The sequence below is a fragment of the Desmodus rotundus genome, chromosome 12, assembly GCF_022682495.2.
Source record: "Desmodus rotundus isolate HL8 chromosome 12, HLdesRot8A.1, whole genome shotgun sequence".
Taxonomy (NCBI): domain Eukaryota; kingdom Metazoa; phylum Chordata; class Mammalia; order Chiroptera; family Phyllostomidae; genus Desmodus; species Desmodus rotundus.
This window is the reverse complement of record NC_071398.1, coordinates 61,675,828-61,689,899: the sequence shown is the minus strand read 5'-3', so window position 1 is coordinate 61,689,899 and position 14,072 is coordinate 61,675,828. Positions and strand designations below refer to the sequence as shown.

The 14,072-nt window shown below is 50.5% G+C and overlaps 1 protein-coding gene and 1 long non-coding RNA gene across 8 annotated transcripts in view; one reads left to right on the top strand and one right to left on the bottom strand.

Annotated features, from left to right (window-relative positions):
* Nucleotides 1–1,252: 1,252 nt before the first annotated feature.
* LOC123480733 (uncharacterized) lies at nt 1,253–13,605 on the bottom strand. Of its 4 annotated transcripts, XR_006656843.3 has the most exons (6): nt 12,110–13,605; nt 11,229–11,382; nt 9,936–10,117; nt 8,132–8,286; nt 1,930–2,155; nt 1,253–1,408 (listed from the first exon to the last, which is right to left on the bottom strand). It is a non-coding gene; the product is annotated as an uncharacterized lncRNA (long non-coding RNA). The 4 variants fall into 4 exon arrangements; XR_006656841.3 differs by having other exon boundaries at nt 1,253–2,155; XR_006656844.3 differs by lacking the exons at nt 1,253–1,408; nt 1,930–2,155 and adding an exon at nt 7,313–7,436.
* The window catches only part of DENND2D (DENN domain containing 2D), a 17,362-nt gene continuing 16,797 nt past the window's right edge, over nt 13,508–14,072 (top strand). The window contains exon 1 of one of the 4 annotated variants that reach the window (XM_045203644.2): nt 13,508–13,679. In XM_045203644.2, coding sequence (XP_045059579.2) covers nt 13,523–13,679 — 157 coding nt within the window. In that variant the 5' untranslated portion in view covers nt 13,508–13,522. Of the gene's footprint in view, nt 13,680–13,810; nt 14,072 lie in introns of those variants that run through there. The other 3 variants (XM_053915587.2, XM_053915586.2, XM_053915585.2) reach the window with 3 other exon arrangements.

Sequence of the window (14,072 nt, the reverse complement as noted above, 5' to 3'; positions counted from 1 at the left end):
TCAGGGCTAAACTTGGCATAGCAAAAAGGGGCTTTGGGGGGCACATGGTGCGGTGTGCAGACGATGTTTTATAGAGTTGTACGTTTTGAAACCTGTATGGTTGCGCAAACCAACGTCACCCGAGTAAATTCAATTTTAAAAAAAGAAAAGAAAGGGGGCTTTTGTTAATGTGCCTCTGGGTGGAGGAGACAGGCTCGTTCCATGTGCGCCAGCCTGGGACACATGGGGCAGGAGCAAAGAGAGTCCCGTCTGCAAGGCGGGACGCAGGGAGCAAGGATAAAGGAGGCCAGTGTCCAGCAGGGGGAGAGAGGGCAGAGAGCAGGTTCAGAAAAGGTATTTGCTCTCTGGTGAAAGGGGTGGGCCTGCCAGGCACCCAGAGAACCTAAATAGAAAGACCCAGCCCCCAAAATGAACTGGGGAGGAGGAAAACAAAGTGAAGAAGATGCCCAAACACCACCTTGTCTGAGAAGACCCTTTTGCGTGAGAAGTCATTGTCAAACCTGAACTAAAAAAATCTCTTGTACCTTCTTCAGGACTTGTGTTTGAGACTGGACTCCAGGAAAGTTGTTTAATAATAGACTCTACCCCTTCTGCCTTCACTGAGTGTAGTGTGAGGTCAGGACTATTCCCGGCTTCCCCCCAGATCTGCAAGACTTGTCTCAAACAAACTAAGTCATTGTTAAATAAACAAGTGCAAGAATAAATGAATAAGTCCTTCGCCTGTGTACTTGCAACCAGCTCCTGCACTCAGCAGGTCCATTGTTGGTAGTTCATCATTGATAAATGGATGGACGAATGAATGAATGAGCAACCTCCTGGGAGCTCAGGCTTGGTGGCCTCCAGGCTAGCCATAAGCTGAGAAGTGTTGCATAAAAGCTTATGTTGGTTTTACCACTGGTGGGAAATTTGCTCAAGTACAGGATGTGGGCTGAGAGCTTTTCACCTTCCTATTTTCGAGGGTGGGGGGTGGGCACTGAAAGTACCTCTGATTTGCTAGTGGGGCCTGCACAGGGGCTGCAGAATAGAGAGCTGGGGGAGGAAGGAGGCCCCAGAGGATGGAAACGGCAGCCCGAGATGAGGAGGAAGCTGTTGTCAGGGCGCATGCTGACAGCGGTGTCCAACCTTTTGGCATCTCTGGGCCACACTGGCAGAAGAGTTGACTTGGGCCACACATTAAATACACAAACACTAAGGAAAATTGATGAGCAAAAACAAAGGTTTTAAGTAAATTTACTGTTTTGAGTTGGGCCACATTCATAGCCATCCTGGGCTGTATGCGGCCCTCAGGCTGCAGGTTGGACACCCCTCCTGGTAGAAGATGGGGCCTGGGTCCTGGAGGGGCACATCATCCAGCCACGGGCCTGCCCCAAATCTCTGCAGACAAGGCCGGATAATATGACGACCTTCCCTGTGGGGTTGTTGGTGGGGATTAAATGTGACCATGCACGTGAGCCCCTTAGTGTAACAGGGTGTAGACTGAGAGGCCCCAGGGCCCCCCACAAGCCTAGTTCGGGGGCTGGGAAAGGCAGCAGCACAGAGTTGGAGAGTTATTTTGCATATCAGCAACAGCAGGCTAGCTTCATCGCCTGCTGGGAGCCTGGGAGAGGGGTATGACTTTGACGGTGATGTAGCTGGGAGACGGCTCCGCAGTCCCCATTACAGTGCCTGTGTGAGAGCGTGGACAGGGTTCACCCAGAGCCGGTTTGCTCCATGCCTGGTGCCACAGTTGCCCAGACTCACTGTGGCAGCCAAGAAAGGCAGAGAATACGGGAGTGCCGGCAGGTGTAGCGATTGTGGGAGGATTTGGGAATGGGGCTACAGAGGAGGCTCCAGGCTGGGATTTAAACAAAAAGGTGGGCTGCCTGGTGGGATGGGGACAATGGGAAACCCTTCTGGAAGAAAAGGGTGAAGGGACTCTCGCTGGCGTACCCTGAGGAGGTGCCACGTGGGTTTGGATGTCGCTGATGCTGCTGGGAGCCGTGGGAGACCTGCCAGCCGAGCAGGGACGCCGGGGAGGAACAGAGAGGAGTGAGCTGTGTACTTCTGTTTTTGTTTCTTCTGGAAGGTGGTTCCTCCAACGGGCCCACTCTGCGCCTGGCTTGACCAGGCAAAGTGGGGAGGGCAGGACCGTGTGTTCATGGGTGTATCTTCATTTCTAAAGGGAGATTTAATGATAGAATTCCACCATTATTCTAAACCGGTATAACTTTTAATTACAATAGTTCCTTCCTGTTTACCAAACTCTGGCATTGAGAGCCACATTTCCTAACATGGAGGCAGGGGAAGAAGAACCATAGAACAAAAGTACCCTGGGGTGGGGGGCTTGTTTCTGTAACATTAGCACAGTGCCTCGATCAGAATGGACACTCAGTAAATACCTAGTATCATTTCCAATAGTTTCTAGCCATTCCTCTCACTGTTCTGTCCCATTGGCAAAGAAGGAAGGTGGAGAGTTGTGAGGAGCTGTAACTGGCTGGGTCACGGTAACCTCCCTGTGGACTCATTGCCCACGGCCGGCCTGGAGGTGCTGGCTGCAGGGGACTCGGACTCTGTGCGCTGCCCAAGCCCAGTGGTGGTTCCCTGTGTCACAAGTCAGGTCCTCTGGAAGCAGATGTGGAGTAAGAGTTTGGGCACAAGCCGTTCACCAGGGACAGGACCGGGCAGGGGACACGCAGCTCCGACAAGGCTTCGGCCATCCTGCGGGAGCTCCAGAACAAGTGGTGTCCACCAGAGCTGCCCTGCTTCACACCAGAATGCCGGAGCCCATACTCCTACCTCTCTCAGTCCCCGGATGTGGGCTACCCTGGTGAGGGCATGACCTTGGGGGAGGGGGACCTCTGCAGACCCTGGGACAACCAGCAGCAGGAGGCTCTCTGCCAGCGTACCCCAGCTGAGCAGTAGGCCCTAGAATGAGTGCTCCCTGGTGAAGGGGGCCTTCTACCTGAGACCCTCAGCCCCTCGTGGCCTTACGCACAGGGACAGAGGTTGATTGCTCTCATTATTTCCCGATGACTCCCATTGCTTAGGTGTTGCCGTTCACAGCTGTGGTCACAGACTTGCTAGGGGCCTTTGCAGCAACCCTGAAGCAGACACCAAAGAATTAGAACGCTCATCCCACTGGCTTGTGATGCAGTGGGTCTCGGTCCTCCTAATGGTCCGAATACACTTGGGCCTGAAAGCCCTCTCCAAGCTAGTCTGGAAGAGGTGTTGGGAAGCGGGCTGGCTAAAGAAGTCCATCTTCCAAGTGTTAGAAGGCAGGGACTGAGAGACAGGGAGTGGTCAGGGGAGCTAGGCTGGAGGGGAAATGCTACAACTTGAGCATAAAGAGCAGCCTGAGCCCCAGCCAGTGTGGCTCAGTTGGTTGGGCATCATCCCATGAACCATAAAAAGCTTGCCAGTTCGATTCCCGATTCCCGGTCGGGGCACACACCTGGGCTGCGGGTTGGGTCCCCTGGGGCATGTACAGAAGGCAACCAATCAATGTTTCTCTCTCACATCCATGTCTCTCATCCTCTCTTTCTCCCTCCCTTCCCCCCTCTCTAAAATCAAAAATAAAATGATATGAAAAAAAGAACAGCCCGAGATTGTGAAATACCTGGACAGGACTCCCAGTTCCAAGGATTTCCCCACTCTGCGTTTCAGTTCCTCTACCACACGGCAATGAACTCGCACTCAAGTTCACACCCCAGGCACTAGCGCGGGGTCTGAAATGCGCTACACATTTAAGCAGTGTTTGAGGTCATTCCAGTTACGACTGAGGAACCCTCATGCCATGAGCGAGAAAAGTCGATTAAATACGTGAAACCCCTGTTTGTGAATGGGAGGCCCCAGGCAGTGCAGCACTGTGACCCCTGAGAGAAGGGAAGCAAACAGGAGGAGCCCTGCTGCCGCCGGGAGAGTTCTGCCCTGGGGCAGTTCCCACACTGCACCACGAGCGTGGGGGCTCCCGGATCTGAGAAGACAAAAACTGGAAAGGGCGGAGATGAGTGGAAGTTGAGCAATGGTGTACCAGAGATAAGTGAGCCACACAGAAGAGGGGCTTCAGAAATCTGTGTGGAGCTCCCTTAGATCTTCGGCTCAGTGTAAAGCTGTACATGCATAGGGTGGAACTCCAGAAAAATGGTCAAAGAACAATTACCGAGGAAAACCACACCACCAGAGAGCTGAAAGCTGAGCAAACTCTAGAGCTTGCATGGCACTGGGAGACATTTGCTCTAACACTGGCTGGAGGGGAAAGTCTCGGGGGAGAAGCTCGGACATGACATTGGGACCTCACAAGGTTTGATCCTTATAAAAGGGCACCCCGGCCCTGGAGACAACTCTAGGCCTTCCCTGACGAAGCTCGCCCACGAGCTTCACAATGCTCAGGCCCGTCCGCAAGTAAATGAGCTGCCTGCCGCCACAATCTAAACATTCGACAACAGTGGCGATGTTCAAGCTCCAACAAAAAATTATCAGACATGCCAAAGAAACAGGAAATGTGACTCATAACCAGGAGATAAAAAGTGTCAATAGGAAGAGTAGAAATGACAGAGATCAACAGGCAAGGGCCTTACACAGCAGCTGTCGTAAGTAGGTGCGAGGATTTAAAGGGAAACGTGGACATCTGAAGAGAAAAACAGGCACAATGTCATATTCCAGGGGAGGAGAAATGGCAAAGAGATGAAAGAGGGCCTGCCAGTTGAGTCTGTTCCCTTCTACCCAAGAAAGCAAAAGCTTTCCTGGAAGCGACAGCCAGCGAACTACCGCTCAGATCTCACTGGCTCAGGTGGCCAGCCTCAGGGGAACGGGAGGGCTCTGTGTGGTCCAGGTGAACAGCAGCTCATTCCTGATGGTCAGAGAAGCAGTCTTCCCTCCCCCAAGTCAAAGGATTTCTACTGGTGGCTGAACAAACCGAGGATCTTTATGCAGAGCAGAAGGGGCATGCCGGGGGAGAATGTCCCGTTGGGCGCTTTCCACCATGGCCTGCTGTTTGCAGTTTCGCTACAAAACAACGACCACCCCGCCCCTACCCAAAGTTTGGCAGGGGTATATACTAAACACGTTCTGCTCCGGTGTCCGAGCGGTGGCGTGCTGACTTTGGAAGACTTCATGAGTAAACTGACTGAAAGAAAGACGTAGCGGGGACACGGAAGGGAGAAGGGTTGGGAGGGCGTGGTTGGTTTCAGACGCTTTACAAGCGGGCTGCGAGCAGAGCAATGCCCTGGGGACTCGTGAAGTCTGTAGAAGATGGTAGGCCAGTTCGGCTGTCTCGTTCATTCTAGGTTATCTTGAGAAACACGGGGACTGCGGAGTGAAGAACCAACACAGACATGTGATAAACACACACGTTATCTGAAAGCTGGAGGCAGGATTCCTTGTGGAGAAGAAAATTGGTGATTGTGGTTAGTAAAACACTTGGTCACTCGATCCTGAAAAGTTAGGTCCCAGGATCCAGTTTACAGAGCAATAAATTGCTTTGCAAAATAAATAAATAATTTTGAGTCTTGGCTGGCCATACAAGAGAAGGGGTCAAAGGACCCTCGGATCTGGGAAGGAAAGGGGAAATATTGAAATGGATGGGAGAGAAAGTTATGTAACCCATAGTTAGTGGTTACTATACTCTCTCCTCATTTTACAAGGGGTCATGCAGCTTTCAACGGGCAGAGCTGGGATTTAAGTGCAGGAATTCAAAAGCCTGGAGCTGCTCTGGCCAGGGACGGTGGCAGGGTCTCCCCAGACACCAAAAGGTTGCAGGTTCGATTCCTGGTCAGGGCACATACCTAGGCTGCAAGTTTGATGTTTTTCTCTCTCTCCTTTCCTCTCTCTAAAATCAATAAATATAACCTCAGATGAAGATTTAAAAAAAAAAAAAAAAGCCTTGTGCTCTTTCTCCCTGCAGCCTCCCCCAAGGAAACATGAAGAGTTCAAGTTTGAGCTGGGAGGGAGGAGGCTGGCCTTTCACAAACCTTCCTGTGGATATCTATGGAAAAACTCTGAGGTCAAGGTAACCTAAGTCAGTGAACTGAGGCAACAGGTGCCCTGGCAGGAAGCCCCACAGTGACCTTGGGGAATAGGCAGTTTCCTCTGGTTAGTGCTGTGAGTGATGGCTCCGCCTCCTTCCCCAGAACTGGCGGGTAAACAACCTCAGCCCCTCCTCTGGCCCCCAGGTCTCCTGCAACAAGGCCTCTCAGCAACCCAGATTTTCAGCTTCCTGATAGGCAGGGGATTGGTATCTGGGCCCCTGGAGATAAAATACAACACCAATTTGCATTTGTTTTGCTTTGTCCATTACAAAAAATGGAGAAAAACATGAAGAAAGCACAACAAAACTGTATTGAGTTGCGCAGCCCCACTCACCCTGGGAACCGGAGGCTTAGGTTTCTCATACACCTCGATCACTGCTCCGACCTCAGACCCTCCATGCGGTCCCACAGGTGCTGTGTACTGAGCTCCACTTCCTGTCAGTGGTCAGGACACTAGGGGACTGTGTCACACACGCCATTGACGTGTGTGGCAGGCAATGAGATTACATCAGAGACGCCAACTGTTCAAAGTGTTTTCATAACTAAAATCTCCCTTGGTTTTCACAAGAGCCACGCTGGCTGTGAGAACTCCCATAAGAGCTGAGACGGTGCCTCCTTGGAGCCAGGTTCAAGGTTGCATGATGGGGACACAGGTGACCCTCAGGAAATGACAGACACATGAAGACATGTTAGAGAGTAAGGTGTAAGCGAGCAGAGGAGTAGGCTGTGGCCCTTTTTGGCCCTTAGAAAAGTCTGCTAAGGGCATCCACCCAGGCTGAGATGGGCCCTTACCCTCCAGTGGGTGCGTAATACCCAGAGTGCCAGCTCCCGTGGGCAGGGAGTTTGGTGGCTCAGAGTCCAGTTTGGGGACAGGTGTCAATTTGGTATGTAGAATCCATAGACATGTGGGCACCTATGTGAGTGTGAGTGTATGTACAAACACACACCTATGTGTGCCCTTCTCTTTACACGTGACCAAAACATAAGACGGGACGACATGGTCTGCAGGGGCCAGAGGCAAGAAGAGAGAGCAGGCCCTGAGGCCCCAGTGGGCAGCAATGGTTGTGAGCGTACTGCAGCCCTGCCCCCAGCCACTCTACCCAGCCACCTCTCCCCCTTCCCTCCAGATCCTTGCCCTCTGTGACCTTCCCCTTTCTCCACATGCTTCTCTTTCAAACGCCTTCATCATTTCCTTCTGACTGTGGTCCTGAGCACACAGTCCTCTGACTTCTGACTGACAAGGCTGTTGGGGCAGCTCCTTCCCGGACGGGGCAGGGGTGGGGGATAGGGGAGAATCATGGGGGTGTGAGGGTCATACCTGCTTGGGCTCTGTTATTAGGGTGAATGTGGACCCCTGGGGGCCAATGTCGTCAGTTGGTCGATGAGAAGTACATTTTGATCTCTGTGTTCTAGAGCTGTGCTAAGAGCTCGCTGCTCTTGGGTATAGTGAGAAAAGGGAAAAGCAGAAGACGATTATCCGTCAGATCCCTTCACCAGGCTGAAGACAGGGGCTTGGACAGAGGCGTCTCCTGGGTTCTGGCCCTGACGACCACTAACTAGCTGTGTGATGACGAGGCTTCACGCACCAGCGGGGAGGCCAAGGACCAGCAGACTCTCAATTTTCGCAGTGGGCTTTTCCCATCGCTGAGATCAGGCCAGCAGAGGTGCCAGCACTGCTCAGGGACAGCCTGGGACACGGGGCTGCCTCTGAGGCAGTCCCCTCTGATTTGACTTCTACAATTCAAGTCATTTCTATCAACAAATGGCCAGAATATGATGGTTAATGAAGCAAATGAGGTACAGAGGAAAAGAAAGAGTGTGAAATCAAGAGATTTCATTGCCGGTGGTAAGGAGGTTTCATCACAATCCAGGCAAGGAGAAGAGAATTTCAACTCAAATCAGTCAATTCCAATTCACGTGGAAGACATTCACGAGGCTACCATTTAAAAAATCAGGAAGGTGACAGGAGATGCACTACCTTGCAAGAAAATGTACAGAATTGAGAATTCATCTAGAATGATCTCGGCATCCACGTGCCAACCTTGTTTTCCCCATCCAGAGTTTCAGACCAGACCCTGATTCTAAAAGGCCAGTTCCCGAGGGACTGAGGTGGTTTTTAAGTTTACCTTGTTTGGGCGAGAAAAACACGCAGTTCTGGAAGTTGTCCAAAGGAAGAGGGCTCTGAGTACTGGGCCCCTTGGCGACTCCACAGAAGATGCAGCAGCAACTGTTGGTGGACCCATCAGCAGTCCCCCCAAGAGCCTGGAGGTAAGGTTCCCATCTGAGAATGAATTAAAGATTCACTTCAGCTGCTTTGTGACTTCGGGCAAATTTCTTAACATCTCTGAGCCTGTTTCCTCATCTGTAAAGTGGAGATAGTATCACCTGCTCAAAGAATGATCGGTAATGCTGATTTGAAACTAAACAAGATGCTATCTGTTCCTATTCATTGAATGGCCAAGGAGAACTGGGGAACGCCTTCTGAAGGTGTTAGAACTGCAGCGCAGCCCAACCATTCATGCTGCCCATGTGCCGATGTGGCGGTCCCGAAGCTGGGGCTTATTCCTATCTGCCCAACGAGTTTTATTAAGCCCATGCTTGCAGGGAAATAGGTTATGCTGGTTGCTTGCTCGGAGGCTTGAGTAATGCCAAAAAGGCATTAAAAAATTCTATTTGTTCCTTTTCTTCTGAACGTATTTAGGGAGGTGGGTTTTTTTGGGTTTTGTTTTAAGTAAGTAGATGCTAAATGAAAGAAGCCTATCTAAAAGGTCTGTGTACTGTATGATTCCAATTCTGTGGACTTCTGGAAAAAGCAAAACTATGGAGACAGTAAAAGGATGTACCAGCGGTTGCCGGGGAGGGAGGGAGGAGCGAGTGGGTGGAGCACAGCGCATTTTTAGGACATTGGGACCATCCACATGACATCAATGGTGAGCTGCGTCACTACACATTTGTCAAAACCCACGGAGTGTGTGGGACAACAAGTGATCCTCACGTGAACCTTGGACTTTCGTCAGTAATAGTGTGTCAGTCTTAACTTACCAGCTACAACAAACGTCCCACACAAATGAAAGGTGTTAATAGTAGGGAAACTGTATGTGAGCGAGAGGGAGTACATAGGAAGTCTCCCTACTTTGCATTCAATGTTTCTGTAACCGTAAAATCGCTCAGAGAGTTAGTCTATTCATTAAAATAAAAGGAAGTCAGTAGAATTTTCACAATTCGTTTTGTCTTCCAGGGCTGACTCTTGAAAATTAGGTTCGATTCTGCGTGCTGGAGTGTATTTCTCCTTCATGTTCCTAGACTGCCCTGTGTTCCCTTATTCCCAGCACCTCTGTATTGTAATATCTTTCCCACCAGAATGTCAGCTCTGTGGGGACAGGGGCCATGCCTGATTCATATTTATGAGATCACATTTCTGTGAGATCGCATCAGTCTTCCGTTCGGACCTCCCAACGGCTTCCCCTTTCAAGTGGTTTACATGTATGAACTCATATAATCGTTAAAGCAACCTTAGGAGGTAAGTAATTTTTATCCAAAAACTAAATCCCAGGGAGGCTGAGAAAATTCTCCAATGCAACAAATCTAGTAACTGGCCAAACTGGGGTACCAGCCCAGGTAGTCTGACTCTACACTCTGCACGAAAACGTACCAGAAAACCCCCCAATTTTTTTTTACTCTGCAGGTCACACACATATTTTAGGTAATGAAATCATTGTGGGGTGGCTCAATTTTGTATTTTTAAAAATGCAATAAGAAAATGGGAGGCAAAGGAAAAATACCTTGCACATAATAGAAGTGCCATTACCTTGTGTACCACTTTTGTGTTTTTTGTGTCGAATGTGTGTGTGTGTGTGTGTGTGTTGGATGCGATATAATTAACATGTATTTAGAAAGCTCACTGCCTCAATCCAGAAGGACAGTTATTACCTCAGGTCACAAGGCACGCAGAGCTTAGGCAGCTCCAGGCTCCTGCCAGCCATCCCGGGCTCTCACCCCTTCCTCTGAGAGTGTGTTCATCGGGCTCTGCTGTGTGTGCCAGCTTCATCTCAGAAGTTTGGTCCTCACGCCCAGACTCACTGATGTCCAGAAGTGAAAAAACGGTATCCCATCTAGAACAGCAAAAGTTCCCGGCTGATTTCCCCTTGACCAGAAGTGACATCTCCTGACCCTTCCCTGGCCAGAGCTGAGTCACATGGCCTCTACACATCCATCTCCATAAAGCAGACTGAGGCTGCTCTGATTAGATTCCGCCCATCTGCTACACCTCTGAGCAAAGGCTCCACCGGCAAAGGCAAAAGGTGTAGTGGGTCTTAAGCAACCCGTTTGCCCTCAGGAGGGCCCAGAGAAAAAGTGTTTCAAGTAATTTTCTGTCTCCTTAGGGATAAAAGTTTAAGGCAGACTACCCATCTAGTCATTCATTCATTCATTCATTCACTCAAGAAATATGTACTTCAAATCAGAGATTTGGAAGATAAGCAAAAAACACCCAGTCAGAGAAGCAAAATGAAAAAAGAATAATAATAAAAAAAAACCACACCCAAAACAATAGGGATAGTGTAAGGAGCCTCTGGGACAACTGTAAGTGTACCAACATTTGCATCGTGGGGATACCAGAAGGAGGAGAGAACAAGAAATAGAAAACCTATTTTTAAAAATGATGAAACACTTCCCTAACCTGGTAAAGGAAATAGACATACACGTCCAGAAATTGCAGAGAGTCCTAAACAAGAGGAAGCCAAAGAGGTCCACACCAAGACACGTCGTAATTAAAATGACAAAGGTTAAAGACAAAGAGAATCTTAAAAGCAGCAAGAGAAAAACAGTTATCTACAAGGGAGCTCCCACAAGACCTCTAGCTGACTTCTCAACAAACAGGACTGGCAAGAAATATTCAAAGTGATGAAAAGCAAGCGCTTATAGCCAAGACCACTCTACCCAGCAAAGCTGTCACTTAGAATTGAAAGACAGATAAAGAGCTTCCCAGACAAAAAATAGCTAAAGTTCTTCATCACCACCAAACTAGTATTACATGAAAAGTTAAAGGATCTTCTTTAAGAAGGAGAAAAAAATAATTAAGAACGTGAACAATAAAATGGCAATACACACATATTTATTAACATTTGAATGTAAAAAAAACAAAATAAACCAATGGTCAGAACAGAAACAGAAACAGGTGTGTGTCAAGGTCTGGTCAAGGTCATCCAACTGTAGAGCAGAGACCATTGTCTAGGAGGAAGAGATTTGAGAACTCTGGCTCCAGGAGCTCTTTGTGCTGATGGAAAAGGCCATCTTTGTTTCCAGTGTTCCGATGCTCTCTCCCAGTCCTGGCTGTCGTCCCGACCGTCGTCACGTAGTGCTGGCTGATGCGTGACAGCTACAAGAAAAAAGAAAATGCCCTCTTCTCTCAGCAGACACTGAGGCCCCTCGTTCTAACTTCCCACTCCCTCCCTTATCCACAAATTAATCAACATCCATATCCAGTCTCATCTCTTTTTCTCCCCCTCAAACTAAGTACCCTTTCCCCATGTAAAACCAGTCTTCTCCCTACACCCCTGACTTCCATCTGCTCGCCCTCCTCTCAGACCTTGTGCTTTCTGCCGCTTTACCTCTCATCCCTGCTGGTTCCAACCCCTATTGCCCATAAATACAATCTTTTTAAAAAAAGATTTTATTTATTTATTTCTAGAGAGAGGGGAAGGGAGGGAGAAAGGGAGAGGAACATCAATGTGTGGTTGCCTCTTGCGTGTCCCCAGCTGGGGACCTGGCCAGCGGCCCAGGCCTGTGCCCTGATCAGGAATCGAACCAGCCACCCTTTGGTTCATGGGCTGTCACTAGAACCACTGAGCCACACCAGCCAGGGCCAATTCATTATTTATAGACATCTGAGGCTAGCTACTTCCAGTGTGAAGCTATTTCAAACAGCGTTTCCATGATCATTCTTGTACGCATCTTTTTGGTGTGCATAGGTACATATTTCCTCATCAGTTTTTAAAGGAAGGAAGTAGTTTGGGTGGGACCAGCCTAAAATAGATTAGGAAAATTAAGGCACCATAATATTCAACCAATGGGACGAGTGTATCGTGAACAAGTTCTAAACTTACACAGAGATGCCTGAGACACAGGTGCAGCCAAGACAGCGTCCTCGGGGAAGACATGAGTCCTTGCGTGCGGGAATCCACAGAGAACAGGGAACAGAAACAGACTGTGTAATTAAGTACAAAATTGCAGAGGCCCACAGGAGAGGCGACTTTTAGAATCTCTGGGCTAAGACTAGACAGTTTAATACCAGGGCTGGATTCCTGACTCCTGCTGACCCAAAGTCTGTGACAGGAGAGTCACCAGGAGGCCGTGCACAGGAGGGGGAGAGGGAGCTGTAGCTGGTGGGGGGTGGGGGGGGATCATGTCCATAGATCCTACATATCTTTCTGCCAGAGTGTCTTCTTCCCTCTGCCTCACATGCCTGAAACTGAGACTAAAACCTCTGAGAGAGGAGCAACTTTGGATGGACTCTACTCCCTCCTACAGATCCTGGTCACGGGGGCGGGGGGTGGGGTGGGGAAGAGGGCCAGGGCAGTGGCCCTGGGAGCAGGTGGGGCTTATCACATGCAGATTTTCATGCCTGACAACTGAAGCTAGAAGTCTGGGCAAGTTTGGAAGCCCGCGAAGGTGAGATGGGTGGAGGAGGAGCTGAAAGGTTGTATTGAGCTTTAGGGTTAGAAAACTAGGAGTGTGGATCGCTGCAACTATCATCATCACCATCCCTTCAATTTGTATCACAGAACGGTTGACAAAGAGCTTTCTGTTCCTTAACTTTCACGTGTCATTGGCGGGGGGGGGGGGCGGGGCAGGGGGGCAAGGTGGAACTTACCCTGGTTTTGGATTCAGTTGCTAAGAAACGTGCTGGATGGTTTGTTTCTTTTTTATTTTATATTCGACATATCAGTGAAACCATATGGTTCTTGTCCTTTTTCCTCTGACTTACTTCAATTAGCATAATACCTTCCAGACCCATCCACGTTGTCACAAATGGCCAGTCTTTATCTTTCTATGGCTGAGTAGTGTTCCATTGTCTGTCTGTGCCACACCTTCTGTATGTACTCGTCCACGGAAGGAGAAAACAGACAGACAAAAAACACTCACAGACACAAGCAGCAGAATGCTGATTACCAGGGGAAAAGGGGTTGTGGGGAGACCGGAAGAGAGTGAAAGGTCAAACACAGCGATGAAAGGAGACTGGACTTCTTAGTGGTGAGCACACACTACTACAGTACACACAGACTTCGAATCACAGGGTTGCACATCTGAAATCTACGTAATGCTATTAACCACTGTTACTCCAGTAGGTCTGAGAAAGGAAACGGGCCGGTGGGAGACAGGGGCAGGACCCAGGCAGCACCTGCAATGCCTCTGCAGAAGCCTGTCCGGCTCCGCTAGGTTCCCTTTGGTTCGTTAGGGAAGTGGAACCGGGCTGTAAGCAAGGCAGGCACACGTGTCCCCAGGGTAGAAGGACAAATATGGCAAAGGATCTAGAAACCGCAGTTACTGGGGGAGAAATGGAAGGGCTGGAAAGGTGTGCCCGCTCTGAAAAAGCTACTCCCTTCTGGGATAAGTGGGGACTCGCCTGGAAGGTGCGCGGGCGCCCACAGGACGCTGCTAGCCGGTGCTGCGAAGGTAGGGGCGGACCTCTCCCGGACCCCGCGCGTTTGTGGGCTTCCCGGGGCGCCCCCGGAGGGTGGGAGCGAAGTGGCCCCGCCCCGCCCCGACGCTGGTCGAGCGCCCCCTGTCACCCCCGGCGGCCCGCCGGGGCACAGGGAAGAGCGGGCCAGCCCAGGTGCGCCGGGGGTTGGGCAGAGTCCGGAAGGTGCGCCGCCCAGCTCGGGGCCCGTCCCCTCGGCCCCCCCCCCCCCCCCCGCCGCGTGAAAGTGAAAGTGTCGGCCGCGCGGAGGTCGGCACGGGGGCGGGGCCGGCGCGGACCTGGGAGCGGGCGCCGGGCTCCGGAGGGGCCATGGATGGGCTCGGCCGCCGCCTCCGAGCCAGCCTGCGACTGAAGCGTGGCCGTGGGGG